Genomic DNA, 26,378 nt, shown 5'->3' with positions numbered 1-26,378 from the left:
GATGGCGCTGTTAGCGACGTAAACATAATAGGAAGTCAATTTCGCAAGCAATTTAGAAGTGTTGCAAACTATTTGACATTATGACATAGCTTTGGAGAAGGTTGGTATTCCGTAATATAATGTCGGATTTTGTATATGCATTGGTGTTGTATAAGGTAATCGGAAATAGCCAATTGGTGTTCTGGATGTTCATGGATCGGTCAGGACCTGTCGGTAGATCATATCCAGGAGTCTAAATGTTCAGTTCAGACTGAAGAAAAACGTGAATCCGCAGAGATCGACCAAGGCATTGAACGTATTGTTTTGCACACGTGACTTATTTCTCACAGACTTAACAGTATTGCTGTTGATGCGAGTATTTGTTCGTTGCAACGGTCTGCACTTGATGTAACTTGTAAGTTAAACCTGTTTGCAGGAAGGCCAGGGTCATTGATACCTGAGATACAGAAAATATGGCAACATGTAAATATTGGTCCACTGATGCTAGGTTCTGATATGCCGCCCATCAACATGGCAGGTTGTCAAGAAAAGGTGTCACATGTACAAACTTGACCACATGGCTGCAGCATCGACTTGTACTAGTTGTAGTCTCGGAGTTTCCATATTGTACCTGAGTGGGGTATCCATGTTTAACTGGGGCATGGCATCTTGTTTAGTTGGCACTATAGACACGTAATAGAACTGACACTAGAGTGCACTTTACCGGTTGCAGTCCTCGCTGCATGCTGCGAGGCAATTACCGTGCTGTCTCGCTATCGTCGGGTATCGTTGTAATTCGTTGGTTTCACATTAATTTTGCGACTCGCAGAGCGTGTAAAAATATCCAATGGCCAACCTCTGGTTTGGTCGTATGCTTTACCGAGTGTAAACACACTCGAAAGAAAACAAAAATCAAAACAAATATATAGTTTTATGTCAAATGCAACTGATCCAAATTGATTTATGAAACAGGCCATTATTAATGTATTTATTAGTTATATAAATTGCTTAATTTATGTTCACAAGCTCTTGTATATAGTCATCTCACCACCACTGTTCTTCCCGCCCATCCCCTTCTCACAACTAAAACAACCCCACATCTCTGATGGATTTGCAACCAAAATGGGACATCATTTATTGAAAAGCATAGGTAAATGCATCCTTGATAATCTCCAGGGTATACGTTCCGATAAATCTCCACTATACCCTGGATGCATCTACGGCTCGAGCCGATGATTTTATTACCTTCCTTGGTTGGCTTTTATCCAATCAGGTGTCTACACTGGGAAGTTGAGCGTACCAATCACAACTCACTTTCGCTTTTTAAATTATCTAACCGATTAAACTTGGCAACATAATAATATATCGTTGCAGAGGTCCCATCAGTAAGCATACGACCAAACTGGAAAATGGCCAGTGGATATTTTTCACACGCTCTGCACAGTTCAAACCAGTTGATTTATGAATGTTAATCATTTGGTTTCTAGGAATTCTCTTGAAAAAGGAAAACAAAATGGATAAGAAGGATCCATATGATGCGAAGACAGAGAAAGATGAAACTGAAGAAGATGAAAACCAGGCTTTAACCTCTGACCTTGGTGATCGCCAGGCTGGAAAAGATTCCACAGAAGCTGAAAATGACTTGACCAAGACAGAAGAAAATGCATTGAACAAGATGCGTCGCCAGCGGTCAGAGTACTCGACCAATGGAGATAAGGCAGAGGAAGAAGCAGCTCATATGGTAGGTTGTGGGGATCATGCTGCACAGATCATAGGTTTAAATGCTGAGGCTTTCCTATTATCAATAATCATTATAATACCACTTATACTAAACATGCTATTGCTCTCTTCAAAACACAAGATGTTGTTATCCATAAAATCGTATGCTTTATTTTAAACGTAATCAACTAAGAATAAAAGTTCATGTTTATTTACTTTTGAAAGTGACTGACATGGTGTAACTGAAGCAGATTTCATATTTAGGGTTTTGCTTTCTATCATATAAATTCAGTTTATGAATTCAGTGTTATACATCATATGTCATGTTATAATAACTGTTCCCTGTAGTTTGAGCAGATGCATTATGTTCATGGATTTGGTGTTGATTTGTCAGTTACTCATATTGGAATGTTACTTGTCTCGGACAGTTGTAGAAGAGAGTTCTTCTTTCGTTACTGTCATATGGTCATTGGTCCACCATTTGTTCTTTGTACAGCGAAAGCTTGTCAGTCCTGACTTCTGGTTTGGAATGTTTATGTTTACACAGGATGGTGCTCTGAAACAGTTTTTTTAATTCACTGGGATTGATGGTGCTGTGTGGAGTAGTGGGTGTTTTCATGTTTTTGGTACTTACCTATTTTCAACCATATCCACCATGTTAACATCACTAGAACTTTTCACACATATTTGTTACTTTGTACAGTGTTATAGCACATCTCAACTATAAATCTATGTGAGTGTTTAAGCAGAAAGTCAGTTACTGATCTGACTGTTTCCACCTGACCTTGACATTGGCTCATGGACTTGAGCGCCCTGAACCCTGATTGACCTGATGGATGCAAGGTTTTCCAAACACTTTGAAACGTGGGAGTCGTTGTGACTTATGCTTCCAGTAAATGTATTTTGGAGTCTATTTTAAATTTGTAAGTCCTGAAAATATTTTGTCAGTAGAATATTTCCATCATTAAATCTATATAGAGCAAAAGCTTCATGTGTTGTGGTTACTTATATTGACTGATGATTCATGAATTTATTCATACTGGTAATATGGTTTTATGACATAGTAGATCTAGTGTATTGTGTTGCTGATTGTAGTTTACAGTCAGAAAACTTGAACAGTTGTTTTTGTCTTGTGGAGTTTCTTGGATTCAAGGTACGCTTTGAAAAAATATGGTGCCTACTATGACTCGTGTGAAACTATTTAGATTTTTTTTAATAAAATAGTTGAGTGAAATTTATGGAACTTACTCGTCATGTAAAGCCAGTGGATGTCAGCCTTGTCCCCCACGTGGGATCCAGGCATGAGTAAATGTTGTCTGTATACATAGTTACCACTGGTCACCGATGATGATTTGTCTCTGATTTCTGAAATCATGGTAATGTTGTTCTTTTCACATTTTGTTTTGTGCACAGTGAAACTATTTTTCAGTTTGTTCCGTGCATAAACACTGACCTACATAAGTACGGTAGTAGTGCGATGATCTGGGGAGCGAGGCCCAGGGTTTGTCTCTTTGTTTGAAGACTGATGAGAATGTTACATTTTGACGATCAAATTACAATTACATGTCAAGTTGTGTAAAGTTTTGATTCACTTTGTGAAGTTAGTTATTCTATATCAGTGAGTATCATTCATCATTCTGTTCATGTGTGGATTGCTATTATGATTATGTTGTTAGCTGCGTGTGTGTCTGAGCGCCCTGTCTCCAACATTCAACATCAGGGCTATGACAAGGACCATTCCTAGATTATTTCCATCACTGTTAATGAATGTTACGTATCAACTGAGTTGTCGACCAAGATGTACTGCTAATGACTTGGCTATGTTGATCTGAAATCAGCTGAAGGACCAGCCAGGGAAAGGAAACTCACAGTTTGATTAGGATGAGCTTTCATGGTTACAGATGGGTTCATTGTCAACAACAGAAACTTTCTTTATTGCTATCCAAAATGTCCTCAACTTATTTTTCAATGGCACTGTTAATGGCATTGTATCTTGCAATTCCACTGCTTTGACATGGTCCCCACTAATGATAGTATGCCTGTTACTCTGTATCTATGATGACTGTTGTTGTCAGTCACTCTGGTTTTTTTTGGTAAGAATGTTGAGTTATAGCTGTTTGAACTCATCACATGAGTGTTGGTCATCCAGGGACACAGTAACCATGGTAACACAGTCGGTGGCTTTGCAATGTTGTCCCCCTCTGACCACTGGAGATACAGGGCGAATCCAACATCAAGCGACCATCTTGTGGTAAACCATCCTACTGAACATTCTAGATTACACCAACATATTCACTTTCTCTATTCACATCACTGTAACTGTGATGCAGTATCACTGTACAGGGGCGTATCTGAGCCAGTTATTATGTGTAGGCAAAAAGTTTAGAATGCAATTATTATACGTACATAACCATGCTTTCAGCATGTTGAAATAAATTCACCTGAAAGATTTTTCTTTCAAATTTATCATTTCCTTTATTTAATATTTGTTTTACAAAATTATATGTAGGCAATTGCCTTTTTACCTATATGGCAGCTACGCCCCTGCTGTAACCATTACATGTATTGTATAAACATCTTGTCTGAAAGCTTCAGTGTCTACAGCACCCTGTGTTTGACCCATTGTATCAGCAACAAATATAGGGGAACAATGTAAATATTCATAAGATACTGTAGAGATCAATTTCTGTAATATTTTTGTCATTTTTTCAATTTAAGAGCAATGTTTGTAACGGTGTGACCTTGACCGTGTGTGTTTCTGTGTGACCTAGGATGCAGCTCCTGCTGTTACTCGGTACTCTAACGACCGGTCTCGTCAGTACCTCAAGGTAATGGAACTGACAGCAATAGACTTTTGCTTCTGTGTTCTTCTTCTTTATGTACATGTATTTGGTTTATTTTGTAAAGGATAACGATTGGGTGCCCGTTTTTAAATTTGACATAAGGAGAGAAAGAGGGGAATGTTTGTTTTACACATAGGTTAGTTCCAACATGGAAGCTACTATAAGTATGGTATACCATATGTCAGGCATTTATCCAGGATTCCAGACCAAGTTGTCATACTCCAAAATTTATAGAATTGTTTTTCATTCATGAGAGATATATTTTAACAGTGCTTTCGGTACAACAGTGTACAACTAATTGTTAGTGGTGGAGATAGTTCAGTTTGTAGGATTCTCTCTGAATGGGGTACTAGTTACTCTCATGGCTGAAACTATGAATACACATTTCCTTTTTGGTCAGTTGTAACATATATTACATATGGGATTACACTGTCTCAGTAAAGTTTGTGTTTCTAGGACTGTTTGGGTTGACTCTCATTCATTATTGCTTTATCTATATAGATTGATTCATGTTGTATATCCTTGTGTTTACCTGGACAAGTGGGCGTTTTCTTGTTCTGGATCATTTCTGTCAGCAAACTAGAAGTGTTGTAAAAGTCAGTACTCCTGATGAGTTCACTAGGTTACGCTGATTATTTGTTGCTGGTAGTAGTTATAGCAATATACCAACACAATGGGGCTAATTTTAATCAACATCTCACCAGCACAAATGGTGTCAAAGTAAAAAATTCTTCAAAATTGTTTTAATGACTTTAAATCTGCTTGTGTTTCTTTTGGCAGCTTGGGATTGTTTAGACATGTTCCTTCAGACCATTGAAATACTGGAAATACCAACACCAATATGAGACAGACACTTGTAATTCAATTAGAGAAAGATATTTGACAAATTTGATAAGAACTGTGAAAGTTGACACTAACAAGTAAATGTACTAGACCTTGTATGTGTATTGGGTGGTGTGAGTAAGGGGTTGGTGGTAGGTAAGTTGGTGGTTGGTAAATATTAGATATAGTGTTTCTTAGGTGTTAGTTTATTACACACGAGAAGAGGACACATTGGAGACAGTTACAATGGTTTAAGAAGTTCTATGGAAAATATCCACCTCAATCAGTCACGAACAAATTTAATAGTTCAATTTTCCTTTTGTGAAAACAATGCTGAGGAAATGTGCCATGACCTTCCCAAAAGGTGGGATTTGTTTGACAATAAAGGTTAATAAATGATCTCTTTGTGACTGAGTGGCAGTTTTTCCTTCTGAATCCCCCCAGCCTTGATGGCTGTGTGGATGAATCCCTTTAATCTATTACTTACTTTGTTCTGGCCTCGATTTATATAAAATGTCTAAATTTAATGGTTACCACATCAATTTCAGGAGCTGCCTGCAAGTGCTGCCAACGGGGACCCGGTATTAACTGTTTGCATGCTGTTGACTGTGACATACATGTACTCTGCTTGTATCCTCACTTAGTTAATATGCTGGTCATGTGCTTCACCTCACTCTCTCTGTCGTCATGGACGACTCTCGGAGGAAGCTTGTTTAGCAGCCCAATAACCTTGACTTGCCACCCTCCATTCATTAAAGAACTTATAGTGGTATTTAGATATAGGGGCAGGTGTTCTGCAGGGTTAAGTGATCATGTGAAAAAGATCAGTTATAGGTCCAATTGTATAGTCCAAATACAGTGAGTAAGTGAGTTTAGTTTTACGCTGCACTCAGCAATATTACAGCTATAAGGTGGTGGCCTGTAATTAATCAAGTCTGGACCAGAAAATACAGTGATCATTAGCTTAAGCATGTCTACGCAATTGGGAACCGATGACATGTGTCAACCAAGTCAGCTAGCCTGTCCACCTGATCACATTAGTTGTCTCTAAGACAAGCATGGGTTCAATTCTGAAGATCAGTTCTAACCCAGATCTTCATGGGTAGTCCAAATGGACATGTAGATGAACAGCTCCAAACAATGGCTGGCAGTGTGTTCTCTATGCGTGTTTGGCACTTCTTCCTTATATACAAATACAAACTAGACATCCTCTTTCAAAATTGAAGTTCATGAAAATGATCATTGTGGGCATAGCATTAATTTCATTATGTTGATTACGTTAGTGAACATTGAAGCAAGCACAAACTTAACATTTATACACTACTCATCATGCTATTCAACTCCAGGAGAATCTTTTGTCCAGATTCTTTGTTATTCACTTTCTTTTTGTAAAACATTTACCATTCTCTATCTCTTCCAATTCTCTCTGGTCATTCTAATGTTAGACCCACACACATTTATACACCATCTACTCTGTTTTCATTAACTTACTAACATGTGGTTGGATGTTTGGGTAAACAAGTGACTTATCAGCAATGCACCAGCCTCATCTCATCACATGGTATATACATGTATACGTCTAGAACTAGTAGAAGTAGGTTTACAAGGCATCTGTAAAATTTGATTGAGCAAGAATGTTACAAGGGTGCTGAAGAAATAGTGTACTATTTGTTTGATTAAAGTATGTGTCATGGAACTATGATAAATTGTATGAATTTGTATGGCTGATCAACTTCTTTCTTATACACATGAGCATTAATCAAGCACCACCCACCAGTATTGACAAGAAAACTCTACACATTGTGTGTGCTTTGAGAAATAAATTCAGCTTATTAAAATAGTAACTTTAACATATTTTCCTCTGATGAGAACAAAGAGAAAACTGAAGTTGAAATATGGTACAATTTCCTTGCAGTCTGGGAGGAATACACAAGACATGAATATCAACAATGGCAGAAAGTGTTGTCACTTTGTCTATTGCCATCAATCTGATTGTCATACAGTTCTGAAATAATGATGTTTGTGATTGCATGAAGCACCACTGGTGACCATATCCGTATCACCCACCCCTCACACTGTGTTAATTCCTGCAAAGTTCAAACAGGGTTATCTTGGGTGTTTTTGTGGACTGAATGTTTTGATGGTGTTCTGCAAACAGGCGATGATGGCTCTCGAGAACAGTGAGACCTAGCATTGTCGTCCATGAATATTGGATGACTAGAAAGTGGTGGCAGTCATATTGAATGCAGTTCCACATCATCACTTACCACACGACAAGGTTCAGCTACATGCAGGATCTCCTGCAGATATGTATTGTTATGACGTCTCCATGTGCCAGCCATGATGTGTGGAAGATATCGGCTTTCATCAGGTTTATCAGGCCTTCGCCATATGATGAAGCAGGGTTTCACCTCAACTCACAAACATGGGAGTCCTGGGGACCTCCACTTATTAGTGTTAGGGATGAAATGATGCATGTAACTGCTCTGAAATCAGTTCAGTGCAGATACTGCAATAATGAAATCTATACCCCAAGGTGCTTTGAGCATGCATGTGTTGTGAACATGCATAGCTTTTGACACAATGTGTCCAGCACATGTGTATTCTAGTATTCTTGTGTGCTTGGGTATTTTCACCTATCTGGGCCACAATTTATTAAATTGCCTTTGGATTCAGCAGGTGCTTAATTAACGATCATGTGTATATTTTGTTTACATTGTGTACCTAGTATATGTGATACAGGAATTTGTTTCATAATTTGGGATCAATTTGTAATTCTTGTTTTGACTTGTAATGGTTAAGTACCGGTATTTGTTTTACATCATGTAACATGTGTTATATTTGGGATTACATCTTCTCAGTATAGTACAGATTCTAGTACCTTTGTTATGTGAGTCCCATCCTGGATCATACAGTTTATGAAATTGTCAAAGTAATAATTGATTCGTGTTTCAGTCCGTTGATTTGTTTAACATTTGTCAGTCTGTGAAAGGAACAAAGAGTTACCTCCCTTAGATAGATAGTCCTTCAATGGTTCCCCCCCTTCAACCTGGGGATGTCAGTGTTGCATGTGTTGAGATGAAGTGCAGATAGTTGATGGTGTAGTGTTCCACAGTGTGCACCCTCTGAACCGTGTTGACACCAGTGTTGTGGGGCCATTTTGTTGTGAACCTAACTGGTTACTAAGAGATATCAAATGATGTACAATACCTGCATTCACAGTTACTGTTGTCCTGTTATAGAAGTAGGAGAAACACACCCGCGAGTTTAAATCTGTAGACTAGAAATATAATCTGAAACAACATTATTAACAGTTTTATGTTTCAAACACATTTTCCACGAGGCTTATGAAACAGATGTAAATATCTCTTGCCGGTGTAATCTATTGTTGAAGTATTAGGTCCTGAGAAGCATATTTGTATTTCACACAAGGCTACAGGTATGTTAGCACCTAGAACATTAGGCTATTTGCCTGATTTATCTTCATTCCACACATTTGTTTATGTAGACTGTGTTCAAATGCAAGTTGCCTGACCGGGTACATTTCTACAGAATCACTGTGGTTGGCCCGAGGGACTTCCTATTAACTATCCCTTGGACACAGGTTATTCCAGGAAACATAAATCATATACGGTTTATGAATGACTGTAAAGATGCACTGTTTTTACCTTCCTACTGATTCTGTCTGTGCATGTAGAACTGATTGGATTAACTCTGTGTCCGCACGTACTGAGGGCACACCAAGATGTGTGTAGTGAATGAGGCATGGCATGGTCCCCCACTCTATACCACTCCAGCAGGACTAGTTTCAACTTCCAGCGTGGATCGTGCTTCTTAATGCAGGATTGTTTGGAGTTTTTGTTAATCCACAGCTGAAAGGTTACCCATGTGTAACATTGCAAGAATAGTGCTGTAGTCCGACTGTAATGCTGTAATGTAGAGGGACTCTAGAAGGCAGATGTGATTTGTTATTTTACGTATCAGAAAAGATGAAAGCTGTGGTGATCAAAGAATAGATAAAACTTTGCAATTAATATTTTTGTCCTGATCTTTTCATGATCTTGCATATCAGCAACAGTCTAATTGTTGCTGAAAGTTTGTTGGATGTGCTGCTACTTCTTGGCACATGCGATGGAAGATAGTTTAGTCTCTGTTGTATCCCACTTCAAGTTACATGTGCCCAGCTGCAGTGGTGCTAAGAGTGGCCACACCCCTCACTCACTCACCCTGGACAAATAGGAGATATCTTCACCATCACTGAATGAAGTTTCTGTGTTGCAGCTGTCCCCAGATGCTGCTGACCCTGACAATGTTGACGGCGACATGGCTACAACCACGTTCATCCGGCAGCCCTGGCAGCCTCCATTAGACACCAAGCCCAGACCGGCGGCTGGTGCGTCCATAGGTAGGAGGGTGGGGAGGTGGCCTAGAGGTTGGAGTGTTAGCTTGTCAAGCCAAAGGCAAGGGTTTGATTCTTCCTATACATACTATATTTAAAGTCCACTACATACATTTGATGCGATGTTGCTGGAGTACTGCTGAAACCGGTGCTCAGCAACTCCCAGGCTACGACACAGGCTACGACACAGGCTTCTGGTCCAGACAGTGGTTTGGCACTGAGGAGTGCTGTTTCCCAGATAGTCTATTACTTGCTCACTGGGATACTACTCTGCCTACCTGTACACCAGTGTTCTGCCATGCAGTGTACAACTGAAGTTTGATTGGTTGACTGGATTTTATTGGATGAAACTAAGTAGAACACCGTGATGACTGATTTGGGCTGTTCAATGTTGATTCTGAAATACATGAATGTTTTTATTGTACAGAAGATACTCCCACCTACCGTGCACCTGCCGAGCTGGGTGACATTGAGCTGCATGACATGGAGCGGACCGGGCCCCCACCAGAGGAGGAAGTGTAAGTTGTACAGTGGGAATTAGGCCATGCCAAATTCTCATGTTGGCTCAGCCGCCAATGTAAGCCTGTAAAGCCTGTCAGATTGTAGCAATATTTAAATGGGTCAAGTCATATCTGTGTGATGGGTTAAACCATATCTGTGTGATGGGTTAAACCATATCTGAACAATGGGTGAAACCATATCTGGGTAATGGGTTAAACCATATCTGTGTGATGGGTTAAACCATATCTGTGTGATGGGTCAAACCATATCTGTGTGATGGGTCAAACCATATCTGTGTAATGGGTTAAACCATATCTGTGTCATGGGTTAAACCATATCTGTGTGATTGGTTAAACCATATCTGTGTGATGGGTTAAACCATATCTGAATCATGGGATAAACCATATCTGCGCGATGGGTTAAACCATATCTGTGCAATGGGTTAATCCATATCTGTGTGATGGGTTAATCCATATCTGTATGATGGGTTAAACCATATCTGTGTGATGAGTTAAACCATATCTGTGTGATGGGTTAAATCATATCTGTGTGATGAGTTAAACCATATCTGAATCATGGGTTAAACCATATCAGTGTGATTCGTTAAACCATATCTGTATGATGGGTTAAACCATATCTGTGTGATGGGTTAAAGCATTTCTGAATCATCAGTGTGATGGGTTAAACCATATCTGTGTGATGGGTTAAGCCATATCTGTGTGATGGGTTAATCCATATCTGTATGATGGGTTAAACCATATCTGTATGGTGGGTTAAACCATATCTGCACGATGCGTTAAACCATATCTGTGCAATGGGTTAAACCATATCTACGCGATGGGTTAAACCATATCTGTGCAATGGGTTAATCCATATCTGTGTGATGGGTTAATCCATAACTGTATGATGGGTTAAACCATATCTGTGTGATGGGTTAAACCATATCTGTGTGATGGGTTAAATCATATCTGTGTGATGGGTTAAACCATATCTGTATCATGGGTTAAACCATATCTGTGTGATGGGTTAAACCATATCTGTATGATGGGTTAAACCATATCTGTGTGATGGGTTACACCATATCTGTATGATGGGTTAAACCATATCTGTGTGATGAGTTAAACCATATCTGTGTGATGGGTTAAACCATATATGTATAATGGGTTAAACCATATCTGTGTGATGGGTTAAACCATATCTGAATCATGGGTTAAACCATATCTGTGTGATGAGTTAAACCATATCAGTGTGATGGGTTAAACCATATCTGTATAATGGGTTAAACCATATCTGTGTGATGGGTTAATCCTTATCTGTATGATGGGTTAAGCCATATCAGTGTGATGGTTTAAACCATGCCTGTGTAATGCGTTAAACCATATCTGTGTAAGTGTACTAGACTGCTGGTTGATGCGTTAAATACATATATTCCTGTAGTTTCCATGTTACAGAGTGGAGTGTGAATCTACTTGATTGCTGGTTGATACATTCAATATGTTCAACATCACCCATTGTTTCTGTGTTCCAGAGAGGCGTATGAGTGTACTGGACTATGCTGGTTTAACTGCGTGGGCACCCTGATCGTCCGCTTCTACCAACAGCTGTGCACTGCTCACTCCACATACTCCCGCACCAAGAGGATTCTGGGAATTATTGCACTGATCTCCATTGCATGTCTGGTTCTATTTATTGGCGTATTCTCCTCCAGCTTTGAATACGTTAATTATTACAATGTAAGTGGTAGTGTCAATATATGTATCTCCACTGAAAAAATAATTGTTGTGTATCTTGTTTGTGCCTTAACATAAAGCTAAACATATATAAGCAGGGCAACAGACAATGTGCAGAACTGTGTCTCTTGGCTGCCATCACCATCTGCTGCTCAGATTTCTATGCATTATCCTTGACGTGTCAGACCAGTGTCTGTGCGTTTCAGTAAAGTAGTAAACATCTTTGACTCACCAGATTGAGTGACCAATGTCATGTTGGACATTAGGTCACTTAGTTTCAGTTAAAGATTATTATTATTTGAAGATTGTTGACATTTCTCTCTTTTGATGTCCTTTCATATTATTGGTTTCCAAACTGAACTCTTCAACATTTATGATTACTTGTGTACCTGTGACTGCTTCTTATGCTTCGTTTATGCGAATTACAGATGTTTTTGAGCTTTGTACAATAACTGCTATTTAGTGAACAAAAACCTCTGTACAAGAATGTGTTCAGTTCAGTTAAACAGTGTTATACGAGGTTCAACATGTCATGGACCCAGAATATGATTCCCCACAAGAGAGCTAAGTGTGAAGTTGATTTCTGGTGTGACTGGAATATTGCTTCAAGCAGCAGTGCACACTACTCACTTTCTTGCTAGTCTTAAATAAAGTGTAACCTAGCAACCATTCATCATTGAACACGCAGATCGCATTGCGGAAGAGTCGTCTGACGGGAATTGTTGACCGGAACAGGGTGCTGTATCCAGGGTGCTACGTCCTGGGCCCTGATGTTGACCTCATGTACTTCAGCAGCACAGCTCACACCATCTCCGCCACAGTGTCGGTCTTCACAGAGGACAAGATGGTCATTGATGTTGAAGTTTCACTTCAGTACTTCCTCAGGTAGACAGCTTAGTTGTGTCGTGGTTCATACACTGGGGTGTTGTCTGCTGGCATGTCACCAAGTTGTGATGTGCGTCCTACCTTGTTAAAACTTGGGGTGGGGATGAGGGGTAGATCTAACACTAGTTGACTGTGGGTGGGGATGAGGGGTAGATGTAACACTAGTTGACTGTGGGTGGATGAGGGGGATAGATGTATCACTAGTTGACTGTGGGTGGGGATTGGAGGTAGATGTAACACTAGTTGACTGTTGGTGGGGATGAGGGGTAGATGTAACACTAGTTGACTGTGGGTGGGAATGAGGGGTAGATGTATCACTAGTTGACTCTGGGTGGGGATGAGGGGTAGATCTAACACTAGTTGACTGGTGGTGGGGATGAGGGGTAGATGTAACACTAGTTTACTGTTGGTGGGGATGAGGGGTAGATGTAACACTAGTTTACTGTTGGTGGGGATGAGGGGTAGATCTAACACTAGTTTACTGTGGATGGGGATGAGGGGTAGATGTAACACTAGTTTACTGTTGGTGGGGATGAGGGGTAGATCTAACACTAGTTTACTGTGGATGGGGATGAGGGGTAGATGTAACACTAGTTTACTGTTGGTGGGGATGAGGGGTAGATCTAACACTAGTTTACTGTTGGTGGGGATGAGGGGTAGATCTAAAACTAGTTTACTGTTGGTGGGGATGAGGGGTAGATCAAACACTAGTTGACTGTTGGTGGGGATGAGGGGTAGATCTAACACTAGTTTACTGTTGGTGGGGATGAGGGGTAGATCTAACACTAGTTTACTGTTGGTGGGGATGAGGGGTAGATGTAACACTAGTTTACTGTGGGTGGGGATGAGGGGTAGATGTAACACTAGTTGACTGTGGGTGGGGATGGGGATAGAGGGTGGAGATGGGGTAGATCTAACACTAGTTTACTGTTGGTGGGGATGAGGGTAGATGTAACACTAGTTGACTCTGGGTGGGGATGAGGGGTAGATCTAACACTAGTTGACTGTGTGGTGGGATGAGGGGTAATGTAACACTAGTTGACTGTGGGTGGAGATGAATGGTAGATGTAACACTAGTTGACTGGTTGGAGATGAGGGATAGATGTAACACTAGTTGACTGTGGGTGGAGATGAGGGGTGGATGTAACACTAGTTGACTCTGGTGGGGATAAGGGGTAGATGTATCACTAGTTGACTCTGATGGAGACGAGGGCTAGATGTAACACTAGTTTACTGTTGGTGGGGATGAGGGGTAGATCTAACACTAGTTTACTGTGGATGGGGATGAGGGGTAGATGTAACACTAGTTTACTGTTGGTGGGGATGAGGGGTAGATCTAACACTAGTTTACTGTGGATGGGGATGAGGGGTAGATGTAACACTAGTTTACTGTTGGTGGGGATGAGGGGTAGATCTAACACTAGTTGACTCTGGGTGGGGATGAGGGGTAGATCTAAAACTAGTTTACTGTTGGTGGGGATGAGGGGTAGATCAAACACTAGTTGACTGTTGGTGGGGATGAGGGGTAGATCTAACACTAGTTTACTGTTGGTGGGGATGAGGGGTAGATCTAACACTAGTTTACTGTTGGTGGGGATGAGGGGTAGATGTAACACTAGTTTACTGTGGGTGGGGATGAGGGGTAGATGTAACACTAGTTGACTGTGGGTGGGGATGAGGGGTAGATCTAACACTAGTTTACTGTTGGTGGGGATGAGGGGTAGATGTAACACTAGTTGACTCTGGGTGGGGATGAGGGGTAGATCTAACATTAGTTTACTGTTGGTGGGGATGAGGGGTAGATGTAACACTAGTTTACTGTTGGTGGGGATGAGGGGTAGATGTAACACTAGTTGACTGTTGGTGGGGATGAGGGGTAGATGTAACACTAGTTGACTGTGGGTGGGGATGAGGGGTAGATGTAACACTAGTTGACTGTGGGTGGGGATGAGGGGTAGATGTAACACTAGTTGACTGTGGGTGGAGATGAATGGTAGATGTAACACTAGTTGACTGGTTGGAGATGAGGGGTAGATGTAACACTAGTTGACTGTTGGTGGGGATGAGGGTAGCTTAGATGTAACACTAGTTGACTGTTGGTGGGGATGAGGGGTAGATCTAACACTAGTTGACTCTGGGTTGGGATGAGGGGTAGATCTAACACTAGTTGACTGTGGGTGGGGATGAGGGGTAGATGTAACACTAGTTGACTGTGGGTGGGGATGAGGGGTAGATCTAACACTAGTTTACTGTTGGTGGGGATGAGGGGTAGATGTAACACTAGTTGACTGTGGGTGGGGATGAGGGTAGATGTAACACTAGTTGACTGTTGGTGGGGATGAGGGGTAGATGTAACACTAGTTGACTGTGGGTGGGGATGAGGGTAGATGTAACACTAGTTGACTGTGGGTGGAGATGAGGGGTAGATGTAACACTAGTTGACTCTAGATTGGAAATGAGGGTAGATCTAACACTAGTTGACTGTTGGTGGGGATGAGGGGTAGATGTAACACTAGTTGACTGTTGGTGGGGATGAGGGTAGATGTAACACTAGTTGACTGTTGGTGGGGATGAGGGGTAGATGTAACACTAGTTGACTGTTGGTGGGGATGAGGGGTAGATGTAACACTAGTTGACTGTTGGTGGGGATGAGGGGTAGATGTAACACTAGTTGACTGTGGGTGGGGATGAGGGGTAGATCTAACACTAGTTGACTCTGGGTTGGGATGAGGGGTAGATGTAACACTAGTTGACTGTTGGTGGGGATGAGGGGTAGATGTAACACTAGTTTACTGTTGGTGGGGATGGGGGGTAGATGTAACACTAGTTGACTGGGTGGAGATGAGGGGTAGATGTAACACTAGTTGACTGTGGGTGGAGATGAGGGGTAGATGTAACACTAGTTGACTGGGTGGAGATGAGGGGTAGATGTAACACTTGTTGACTGGTTGGAGATGAGGGGTAGATGTAACACTAGTTGACTGTGGGTGGAGATGAGGGGTAGATGTAACACTAGTTGACTGGTTGGAGATGAGGGGTAAATGTAACACTAGTTGACTGTGGGTGGAGATGAATGGTAGATGTAACACTAGTTGACTGGTTGGAGATGAGGGATAGATGTAACACTAGTTGACTGTGGGTGGAGATGAGGGGTGGATGTAACACTAGTTGACTCTGGTGGGGATAAAGGGTAGATGTATCACTAGTTGACTCTGATGGAGATGAGGGCTAGATGTAACACTAGTTTACTGTGGGTGGAGATGAGGGGTAGATGTAACACTAGTTGACTGTGGGTGGAGATGAGGGGTAGATGTAACACTAGTTGACTGGTTGGAGATGAGGGGTAGATGTAACACTTGTTGACTGGTTGGAGATGGGGGTAGATGTAACACTAGTTGACTGTGGGTGGAGATGAGGGGTAGATGTAACACTAGTTGACTGGTTGGAGATGAGGGGTAAATGTAACACTAGTTGACTGTGGGTGGAGATGAATGGTAGATGTAACACTAGTTGACTGGTTGGAGATGAGGGGTAGATGTAACACTAGTTGACTGTGGGTGGAGATGAGGGGTGGATGTAACACTAGTTGACTCTGGTGGGGATAAGGGGTAGATGTATCACTAGTTTACTGTTGATGGAGATGAGGGGTAGATGTAACACTAGTTGACTGTGGGTGGAGATGAGGGGTAGATGTAACACTAGTTGACTGTGGATGGAGATGAGGGGTAGATGTAACACTAAAGTACTGTCGGAAATGCTAGAAAAATGCTTTTTGACTTATATTTAAAATTCAGAGGTATTACAGTTACTTAAATAACAAATATCACTTTAAGAAACTTCTACCTAATGTAGACCGAGGGAATAAATTTTGAGACATGCCCTAAAATGTGTTTTTACTGATGAAAATACCAAAAACTTAGAAAAATAACGGGTAGTGGGACGTTATTTGATACAAACATTAACTGCCTGTGTTACGTCATCAGCATGCACGGTATCGACAGGTGAAATTGACACCCTGAGCACACGCTCGGGGGGGATCATCTCAATAGATGTTTTCTTCAAAATGTTGAATATGTGCACGATAGTATATGTATTGGTTATGTAGGAGATCATTTGTGCATTTGTGTATGTGTGTTTGTTTTGAAATAAACATACGAATTACTGTACATTGGAAAGAATCCTATCACTTGTGTTATCCTATTGATTGATTGTAGAAATGTGCAACGTTTTAATAAGTGTTTTGCATGTCAACAGTATATTTCATTGCCAAAATATGGATGTAATTCGGTCAGTTTAATCTAGTTGTGAACATTGGCCAAAGATTGAACGAAGTCACTGGTGTAGCTTCTTTAGAATATATATATTCTTCTTCTCCTAAAGTTTGTAGACCGCCCGTCTAAGTACTCCTTTGTCAAAGTTGTCAAGGATGGTTTTACGTCCCGGTTTTGGTTTTGAGACGGTCGCTGTCTTGTCTGATTTGTTTACAATATTGTAAACTTGTTGGTAAGACATACCAACAGCTCTACAAGTTCTGTAATAAACCCTTTCTAAACTAATGAAAGGTTTACCTCTGTCTTTTTCAAGCACAAAAAACTTATAAACCTTTGCAACAATTGACTGCAAATAGTTGGCCATAGTGGACGCTGTGATAAAGATATGCATGCATGACGGGAAAATTATTTATCAAGACTTAACATTTATATTAATATTTCTTCAATAAAAAAAACGATAATTAAGTAAAGTAACACAAACATTCAACATTTATTTGTTAAAGAAAAACGTTGATTCATATTTTTACACCACTTGTATTATTAGCATAAAAGTAAAGACTATTTCAGATTTCTGTTGTTGAACTCTGAAAAAAAGTTAAGTTGTTGTTTTGGTACCATATTCTCTCCTGTAAACTGCCCTTTAAATGCATGGGAATGTTAAATCGATTGAAAAACAAATTAGGTACACTATAGGCGAGTTGATATATTGACAACATAGTACATTTATCACCTTTATCAAAGTATTACGGCTAAAAAGCATTTTTCTAGCATTTCCGACAGTACTATAGTTGACTGCGGGTGGAGATGAGGGGTAGATGTAACACTAGTTGACTGGTGGGGATGAGGGGTAGATCTAACACTAGTTGACTGTGGGTGGAGATGAGGGGTAGATGTAACACTAGTTGACTGGGTGGAGATGAGGGGTAGATGTAACACTAGTTGACTCTGGTGGGGATGAGGGGTAGATGTATCACTAGTTGACTCTGATGGAGATGAGGGGTAGATGTAACACTAGTTTACTGTGGGTGGAGATGAGGGGTAGATGTAACACTAGTTGACTGTGGATGGAGATGAGGGGTAGATGTAACACTAGTTGACTGTGGGTGGAGATGAGGGGTAGATGTAACACTAGTTGACTGTGGGTGGGGATGAGGGGTAGATGTATCACTAGTTGACTCTGATGGAGATGAGGGGTGGATGTAACACTAGTTGACTGTTGGTGGAGATGAGGGGTAGATGTAACATTAGTTGACTGTGGGTGGAGATGAGGGGTAGATGTAACACTAGTTGACTGGGTGGAGATGAGGGGTAGATGTAACACTAGTTGACTGTGGGTGGAGATGAGGGGTAGATGTAACACTAGTTGACTCTGGTGGGGATGAGGGGTAGATGTATCACTAGTTGACTCTGATGGAGATGAGGGGTAGATGTAACACTAGTTGACTGTGGGTGGAGATGAGGGGTAGATGTAACACTAGTTGACTGTGGGTGGAGATGAGGGGTAGATGTAACACTAGTTGACTGTGGGTGGATGATGAGGGTAGATCTAACACTAGTTGACTGTGGGTGGAGATGAGGGGTAGATGTAACACTAGTTGACTGGGTGGAGATGAGGGGTAGATGTAACACTAGTTGACTGTGGGTGGAGATGAGGGTAGATGTAACACTAGTTGACTGGAGATGAGGGTGATGTAACACTAGTTGACTGTGGGTGGAGATGAGGGGTAGATGTAACACTAGTTGACTGTGGATGGAGATGAGGGGTAGATGTAACACTAGTTGACTGTGGGTGGAGATGAGGGGTAGATGTAACACTAGTTGACTGTGGGTGGGGATGAGGGGTAGATGTATCACTAGTTGACTCTGATGGAGATGAGGGGTGGATGTAACACTAGTTGACTGTTGGTGGAGATGAGGGGTAGATGTAACATTAGTTGACTGTGGGTGGAGATGAGGGGTAGATGTAACACTAGTTGACTGGGTGGAGATGAGGGGTAGATGTAACACTAGTTGACTGTGGGTGGAGATGAGGGGTAGATGTAACACTAGTTGACTGTGGGTGGAGATGAGGGGTAGATGTAACACTAGTTGACTCTGGTGGGGTAGATGTAACACTAGTTGACTGTGGGTGGAGATGAGGGGTAGATGTAACACTAGTTGACTCTGATGGAGATGAGGGGTGGATGTAACACTAGTTGACTGTTGGTGGAGATGAGGGGTAGATGTAACATTAGTTGACTGTGGGTGGAGATGAGGGGTAGATGTAACACTAGTTGACTGTGGGTGGAGATGAGGGGTAGATGTAACACTAGTTGACTGTGGGTGGAGATGAGGGGTAGATGTAACACTAGTTGACTCTGAGCTGGGATGACGCACTTGAAGGAAAGGATTGTTGAAGGCAATTTGACTAGGTATTGGATTTCTGTGACTGTGAGTACTGGTGCAAACAAGAAGTGTTTTCTTGGCCTACAAATTCTTCTGTATTGTGAAATACTAGAAAATGTCTGACAGTGTGTGACAGTTTCTCCTTGTTGGTCATTCCCTTTTACCGACTGAACTCTGCTGTACAAATCCATGTTTTGATTGAGTAAATTACAAAGGGCAGTTCTGTCAATTCATCATTCTATAATGTTAATGTTTCCATGTTAACTGTATGTCTACTTGCAGACCAGAAGAAGTTGGCAAGCTCCATTCCATGTTTGACATGGATTACCATGATGTGTTTGAGAGCTTGGTGTTCAACACTATCAAGAATGAGGGCACCAAACACAGCCTGGACATGTACCGCCAGAACCGCCCCCAGTTGGAGAGGGACTTTCATCACAAGATTCGACAGAGACTGGGTGGTAAGGGTTGTAACTTTCTGCTTTGGTCCAATGACTGTGCTAGTCCTCATACTGACCTGTATACTGGAGACGGATGAGACAGATGCTTCAGTCAGTGCTGGTAGAGATACAGATTCTCTTTTCTAACATGCTTCGCTATAAGATCAAAGGTGCTGACAGATTTTATCAGGCAATTACAGTATTGATGTCCCTATGCTATTCTAGTCTGGCCCCTCACAATCAACTGTTCCCTTGGTAGCCGACTTCATGATAGGTATCCTCAGTATCTAAGATGCCTAATTTCGTACAAAACTTCAAACAGAACTCTTCGATCCAGCAGTGCTTTGAATGATCTTGCCATCCCCAGAACCACCACTGAAATGGGGGAAAAGTGTTTTACAGTTGCAGCCCCAGCGTTGTGGAATGAACTTCCAGCTGAACTGAAAAGTGCAAAATCAAGGGATTCATTAAAAAACCCCTTAAAACACACCTATTCAAACAATATTTTAGCTTTGAATCCTTGAGCCCCAACCCATATTCAGCATCTTAGCTTTTACTGACTTTATAAGCATCACTGGTTTTTTTTTTGTTTTTTAATCATTGTGTAATTTTTCTGAGCAGGAAATAACCTTGATATTAGGCGCTATACATATAAATTGTCATTCATTCATTCATTCATTCATTCATTCATTTATGTTGTCATTGCCAAGTACAGTCTCCTGCAATAACAGTATCTCCGTAGCACCCCATTTCTTGGTTTAAAGTCTGCTATCATCACGGTTGGAAGTATTACATTTACCTTTTTTCGACAGAAAAAATGTCTTAGCTCCAATCACAATTAAATAGCGTCACGCCAATGTCCCCAGTCCCACAATGCATATGTGGAATGTTGTGTGACTAGACAGCCTTATCTGGATGTATGGATCGAAACCGTCTTCAAACGCGTTTGTTTTCCTGGTAGCGTATGTCTTAACATAGGGGACAGACACGTCATAAGAACAGCATGTCAGTTAGTGAGAAACCCTGAATGAGGATTGTTAATTGAGGTCACCACTTTTCTCTTTGCTTTCTGCTTTAGATTAATCATTGGTAAGTATTAAGAAATACAGTTCGATCTACCCACATGTATAGTATTATAAAGTACAGTTTTGCCGTAAACTATTATAACGTTAAAGCACTTGGCCACAAGTGTCACTGTATTTTATTACACTATACTTGGGGGTACAGCGAACTGTATTACTTACTCAAGTGAGCTGCAGAGTTCTCACGATGGTGTTTAGATATGCATTTGGAATAGAAGCTTGTTGAAGTTAGCAAGTCTTTGCTTTACTCAGTACCAGTGTGGTTGAAAAACCATGACAAGCCTGCATACTGATGATGTTGAAGTTAGCAATCTAGGTGAGCTGTGTCGGTGAGCTGCCTGCAGATTGTGTTGACTAATGTCTTGTCTGTTTAACAATGCAGGCACCTGCTGTCCAAGCTGCTGCCCTAACGATTGTAGCAACAAGACCGTGTGTGAGCTGTGTGCGTCGGCGGCGACGTGTGATGGTGGGTATCATGCAGACGTGGAGTACTTCCAGATGGGAAAAATCAGCATCCCCAATGAGGTGTTCGATCGCGATACATGCGGCAGACCATCCTCCAGGTTGGTAGCAGACTAGGTTGGAAGAAGGGAGGTGGGGACAAGTGGAGAGGGGGGGTGAAGGGTGTTATGATGTAACCCGTGAGACACTTGTGACCTCAGCATGAAGGTGGGCCTTAGAACCAGCATGGGATATAGACATCTCTTGTGACCTCAGCATGAAGGTGGGCCTTAGGACAAGCATGGGATATAGACATCTCTTGTGACCTCAGCATGAAGGTGGGCCTTAGGACCAGCATGGGATATGGACATCTCTTGTGACCTCAGCATGAAGGTGGGCCTTAGAACCAGCATGGGATATAGACATCTCTTGTGACCTCAGCATGAAGGTGGGCCTTAGGACAAGCATGGGATATGGACATCTCTTGTGACCTCAGCATGAAGGTGGGCCTTAGGACCAGCATGGGATATGGACATCTCTTGTGCCCCAAGGCCTTCTGGGAATGCAGCAACTTTTGAAACTCATCATGAACTTTGTAAATCTTGGAAGTCATGTGATATCATACTAATTAGCTGTCTGTATCACTCTTTTAGTGTGCATGATTTAACGAGCTGAATGGTTGGGTGCAATGTCAGAGTTGCATTATTGTGAGTTGACATATTACATTTATCTTCAGGTAAAAAATGTTTTCTATCCTGGTGATGGATCCTGGTGATAGATCTGTCTGTCTGTCACTTCCTGTGACCAACTATAGGCATGTGTCACACTTGTCAGTGTCTGTTTAATGTGAGGCTCTGTCTATCCTGTTTGTATTTCATGTTGTTGTCCAGGTCGAGTGCCTGTGAAACTGTGTCTCAGATATGTCTCACAAACATACCACTGTGTCTCAGATATATCTCACAAACATACCTCCGTGTCTCAGATATATCTCACAAACATACCTCCGTGTCTCAGATATATCTCACAAACATACCACCGTGTCTCAGATATATCTCACAAACATACCACCGTGTCTCAGATATATCTCACAAACATACCACCGTGTCTCAGATATATCTCACAAACATACCTCCGTGTCTCAGATATATCTCACAAACATACCTCGTGTCTCAGATATGTCTCACAAACATACCTCCGTGTCTCAGATATATCTCACAAACATACCATCGTGTCTCAGATATGTCTCACAAACATACCTCCGTGTCTCAGATATGTCTCACAAACATACCACCGTGTCTCAGATATGTCTCACAAAACATACATATCTCACAAACATACTCCGTGTCTCAGATATATCTCACAAACATACCTCCGTGTCTCAGATATATCACAAACATACCTCTATGTCTCATATATCTCACAAACATACCTACTGTGTCTCAGATATATCTCACAAACATACCTCCGTGTCTCAGATATATCTCACAAACATACCTCTGTGTCTCAGATATGTCTCAGATATGTCTCAGATATATCTCACAAACATACCTCCGTGTCTCAGATATATCTCACAAACAAACACTATATCTCAGACAGACATACCACTGTCTCAAATATACCACACAAACATACCACCATGTCTCAGATATATCTCACAAACATACCTCCGTGTCTCAGATATATCTCACAAACAAACACTATATCTCAGACAGACATACCACTGTCTCAGATATATCTCACAAACATACCTCCGTGTCTCAGATATATCTCACAAACATAACACTGTGTCTCAGATATATGTCACAAGCATATACACAAAACACTATATCTCAGACAATACAATACAAAACAATATACTGTATCTCAGACAGACATACCACCGTGTCTCAGATATATCTCACAAACATACCAGCGTGTTTCAGATATATCTCACAAACATATACACAATACACAAAACACTTTATCTCAGACAATACAATACAAAACAATATACAGTACAACCAGAAATTATTGAGATTATTTTTTCACTCATTACTCACGTATTAAATGTGAATATTAGCAGAACATAACTCCAGATTCAAAGACAGGTGAACAGTTAGTATTTTGTCAAGTCACCATGGTCAGCAATGCAGGCTTCAATGCAGCGGGGCATACTACTGATCAAAGAAGTTAGAAAGTCGTGGTCCATGCTGTCCCAATATCGGACCACCTCTTCTTTCATTTCAGCAATATTTGTCAGATTTTTCTTATTGACACTTTCCTTCATAAGTCCCCAAACATTTTCTATTGGATTTAGGTCAGGGCTATAGCTTGGCCTATCTAATAATGTCATATTTTGCATCCGAAACCAGGCCTGTGAATGCTTTGAACGATGTTTTGGGTCGTTGTCCTGCTGGAAAATCCAAAAATTTCCATAGAACACGTGAGCAGATGAGAGGGGCGTTGCCCCTAACACAGATATGCCACCTCACACGTCAAATTTTGGACTGTACTTTGGGCCGATACAAAGGTTTTTCAGTTTGTTTGGTCCAGAATTTCAGTGTTTTAGGAAACAGACACACAGAACTTTCATCTGAGAAAGTCACATTGTCCCAGTTAAAATTTCTATGCTGTAAGCACCAGTTCAACCTTCGCTCCTTTTGTTCAGGTTTCATGATCGGTGATGGAATTCCTTGACTTTTCTGCCAACCCATTGCATGCAGCTCAGTTCTAATTGTCTCCTTACAGACAGCCACAGTTCCTCTATCAATCATATCCAGCCTTAAGTTTTCTAAACTCCTTCGTTTGTTTTTAGAAACAAGAATACCAAGCCACCTCCTGTCACCGATAGTCAATTTTCTGGGCCTACCTGCGCCTCCCTTGTGCTCAATGCCATATCCATTTGCAATATTTTTCAAAACACGATAAACAGTGGACAAAGGGATGCCTGTTCTACTTGAAATCACTTAAGCTGATCTGATGTCCTTGTTATAACACTCTAAAATCAACTTCCTCTTCTCTAAATCATCCATACCGAGGATCACTGAAAATGTCGTCTGCTAGCAAGTAAACAAAGGGGGATAACTCTTCACAAAGTAATGAAAAAGGATTATCGGAGTTGTCTCTCTTGAATGAAACCAAGCACTTGATAGCTGGTCACGGTTGTTTATACTAGAAATCGAATTAAACATATTCCTAAAATTCTCAATAATTTCTGGTCATGCTATAGTAAATCTTAGCTTTTTGACATACTGCTGAATCTGGTCATACTTTTCTGTATCTCAGACAGACATACCACCGTGTATCAGATATATATCTCACAAACATAACACTGTGTCTCAGAGATATCATGTCATGGATATATCTCACATTTGTCAAATTTCTAAATGGCATTGTGTATTCATAGCTTTAGGCCATGGGAGCTGAACCAGTTTATATCTGTCAGAGGGGTACACAGAGTCCGTGGTCTAGACTACCTGTTGTCAGACGTCTATGTCTGTGGAAGCTGCGGTGGCCGAGTTAGTTAGATGGTTGACTTTGTGTGCTGGTGATAAGGTGCCTGACTCTGAGAGTGTGGGTTTGATTCCTGGCTGGGTCTCGACCTAACAAAAGTACTAGAATCTGTACTTCACTGAGAAAGTGTGATCCCAAATATACTTGTTAGCAGGGGCTTTGTTACAGTCTGTTTAATGTTGTAGTCTAGATAATGTGATGCTGACGATGTAGGTTAATATCACTCGTGGGATTAAAAAGAGTGTGATCAAAAAGAGAGAGAATGCAAAGAATTTGAATCTTTGTTTTGACTTCAGCGGCAGAGATCCGTGCCAATGCGACGGTAAACGGGAAGATGATCGGTGTGGTTGCTGAGTCGGAGAAAGAGAAAATCATCCAGAAGTCTTACATCCAGGCTCTGAAGGACTTCTACCAGAAACTCAACGTGGTGGAGGAGGACCACAAGCTGTCACTCATGATGATGCGAGCCTATGATGACATCAAAGACAATCTGTATACTTCCATCAATGCATCTTCATTATTTCTCAATATGTGAGTGAGAGTCAGCACTGAGGAGATATCAAAGACAATCTGTATACTTCCATCAATGCATCTTCAGTCTTTCTCAATATGTGAGTGAGGGTCAGCACTGAGGAGATATCAAAGACAATCTGTATACTTCCATCAATGCATCTTCATTATTTCTCAATATGTGAGTGAGAGTCAGCACTGAGGAGATATCAAAGACTGACTGACTGAGTTTAGTTTTACGCCGCTTTTAGAATATTCCAGCAACATCATGGTGGGGGGACACCTGAAATGGGCTTCACACATTGTACCCATGTGGGGATTCGAACCCGGGTCTTCAGCATGACGAGCGGACACTTTAACCACTAGGCTACCCCACCGCCCCATATCAAAGACAATCTGTATACTTCCATCAATGCATCTTCACTGTTTCTCAATATGTGAGTGAGAGTCAGCACTGAGGAGATATCAAAGACAATCTGTATACTTCCATCAATGTATCTTCAGTCTTTCTCAAATATGGTAGGGAGGGTCCACACTTAGGGAGATTTCAAATATAATTGGATTACCTTTATTAATAATAATAAAAATAATAGGCCATTTATGTGTCGCCTTTCCACATCTTCCGTATCTCTCAATATGTGAGGGAGGATACCACAGACAATCTGTATACTTTTATCACTGCGTTTTCTTTTTATCTCAATTAATCAATATTATTGATGCATCATTAGGTTGTTTCTGTTTTCAGGGTGTAAAGAATGGAGACCATTGTTGGCTGCACTGTTTGTATATGAGATGACTTCATGTTCCCGAGTTCAGTGACGTCCATGGTTACATCTTAGACTGAACAGACAGGATCAGGGGAGACAAATCTGTCTGACC

At 41.1% G+C, this 26,378-nt stretch overlaps 1 protein-coding gene across 1 annotated transcript; it reads left to right on the top strand.

The window, feature by feature from the left end:
• LOC124253170 lies at positions 1–26,378 on the top strand. The gene is made up of 13 exons (XM_046686886.1): positions 1–100; positions 1,467–1,720; positions 3,848–3,949; positions 4,470–4,526; positions 5,912–5,944; positions 9,645–9,768; positions 10,190–10,280; positions 11,792–11,996; positions 12,682–12,878; positions 19,817–19,995; positions 21,439–21,626; positions 25,282–25,520; positions 26,245–26,378. Exons 2-13 carry the CDS (start codon positions 1,493–1,495, stop codon positions 26,249–26,251), a joined length of 1,650 nt encoding a protein of 549 aa, XP_046542842.1. The 5' UTR covers positions 1–100; positions 1,467–1,492; the 3' UTR covers positions 26,252–26,378.

Source organism: Haliotis rubra, unplaced genomic scaffold (assembly GCF_003918875.1).
Source record: "Haliotis rubra isolate DU_JTF1 unplaced genomic scaffold, ASM391887v1 Scf534, whole genome shotgun sequence".
Taxonomy (NCBI): Eukaryota; Metazoa; Mollusca; class Gastropoda; order Lepetellida; family Haliotidae; genus Haliotis; species Haliotis rubra.
The sequence above is the reverse complement of the archived record's forward strand: the minus strand, read 5'-3'. Positions and strand labels throughout refer to the sequence as shown.

Excerpts from the sequence above, each read along its gene's own strand:
- LOC124253170 (XM_046686886.1), top strand. The coding sequence starts at position 1,493 with ATGGATAAGAAGGATCCATATGATGCGAAGACAGAGAAAGATGAAACT. Across the intron at positions 3,950-4,469 it reads CATCAAGCGACCATCTTGTG|GATGCAGCTCCTGCTGTTAC; the intron begins GTAAACCATCCT and ends TGTGTGACCTAG. Across the intron at positions 12,879-19,816 it reads TCACTTCAGTACTTCCTCAG|ACCAGAAGAAGTTGGCAAGC; the intron begins GTAGACAGCTTA and ends GTCTACTTGCAG.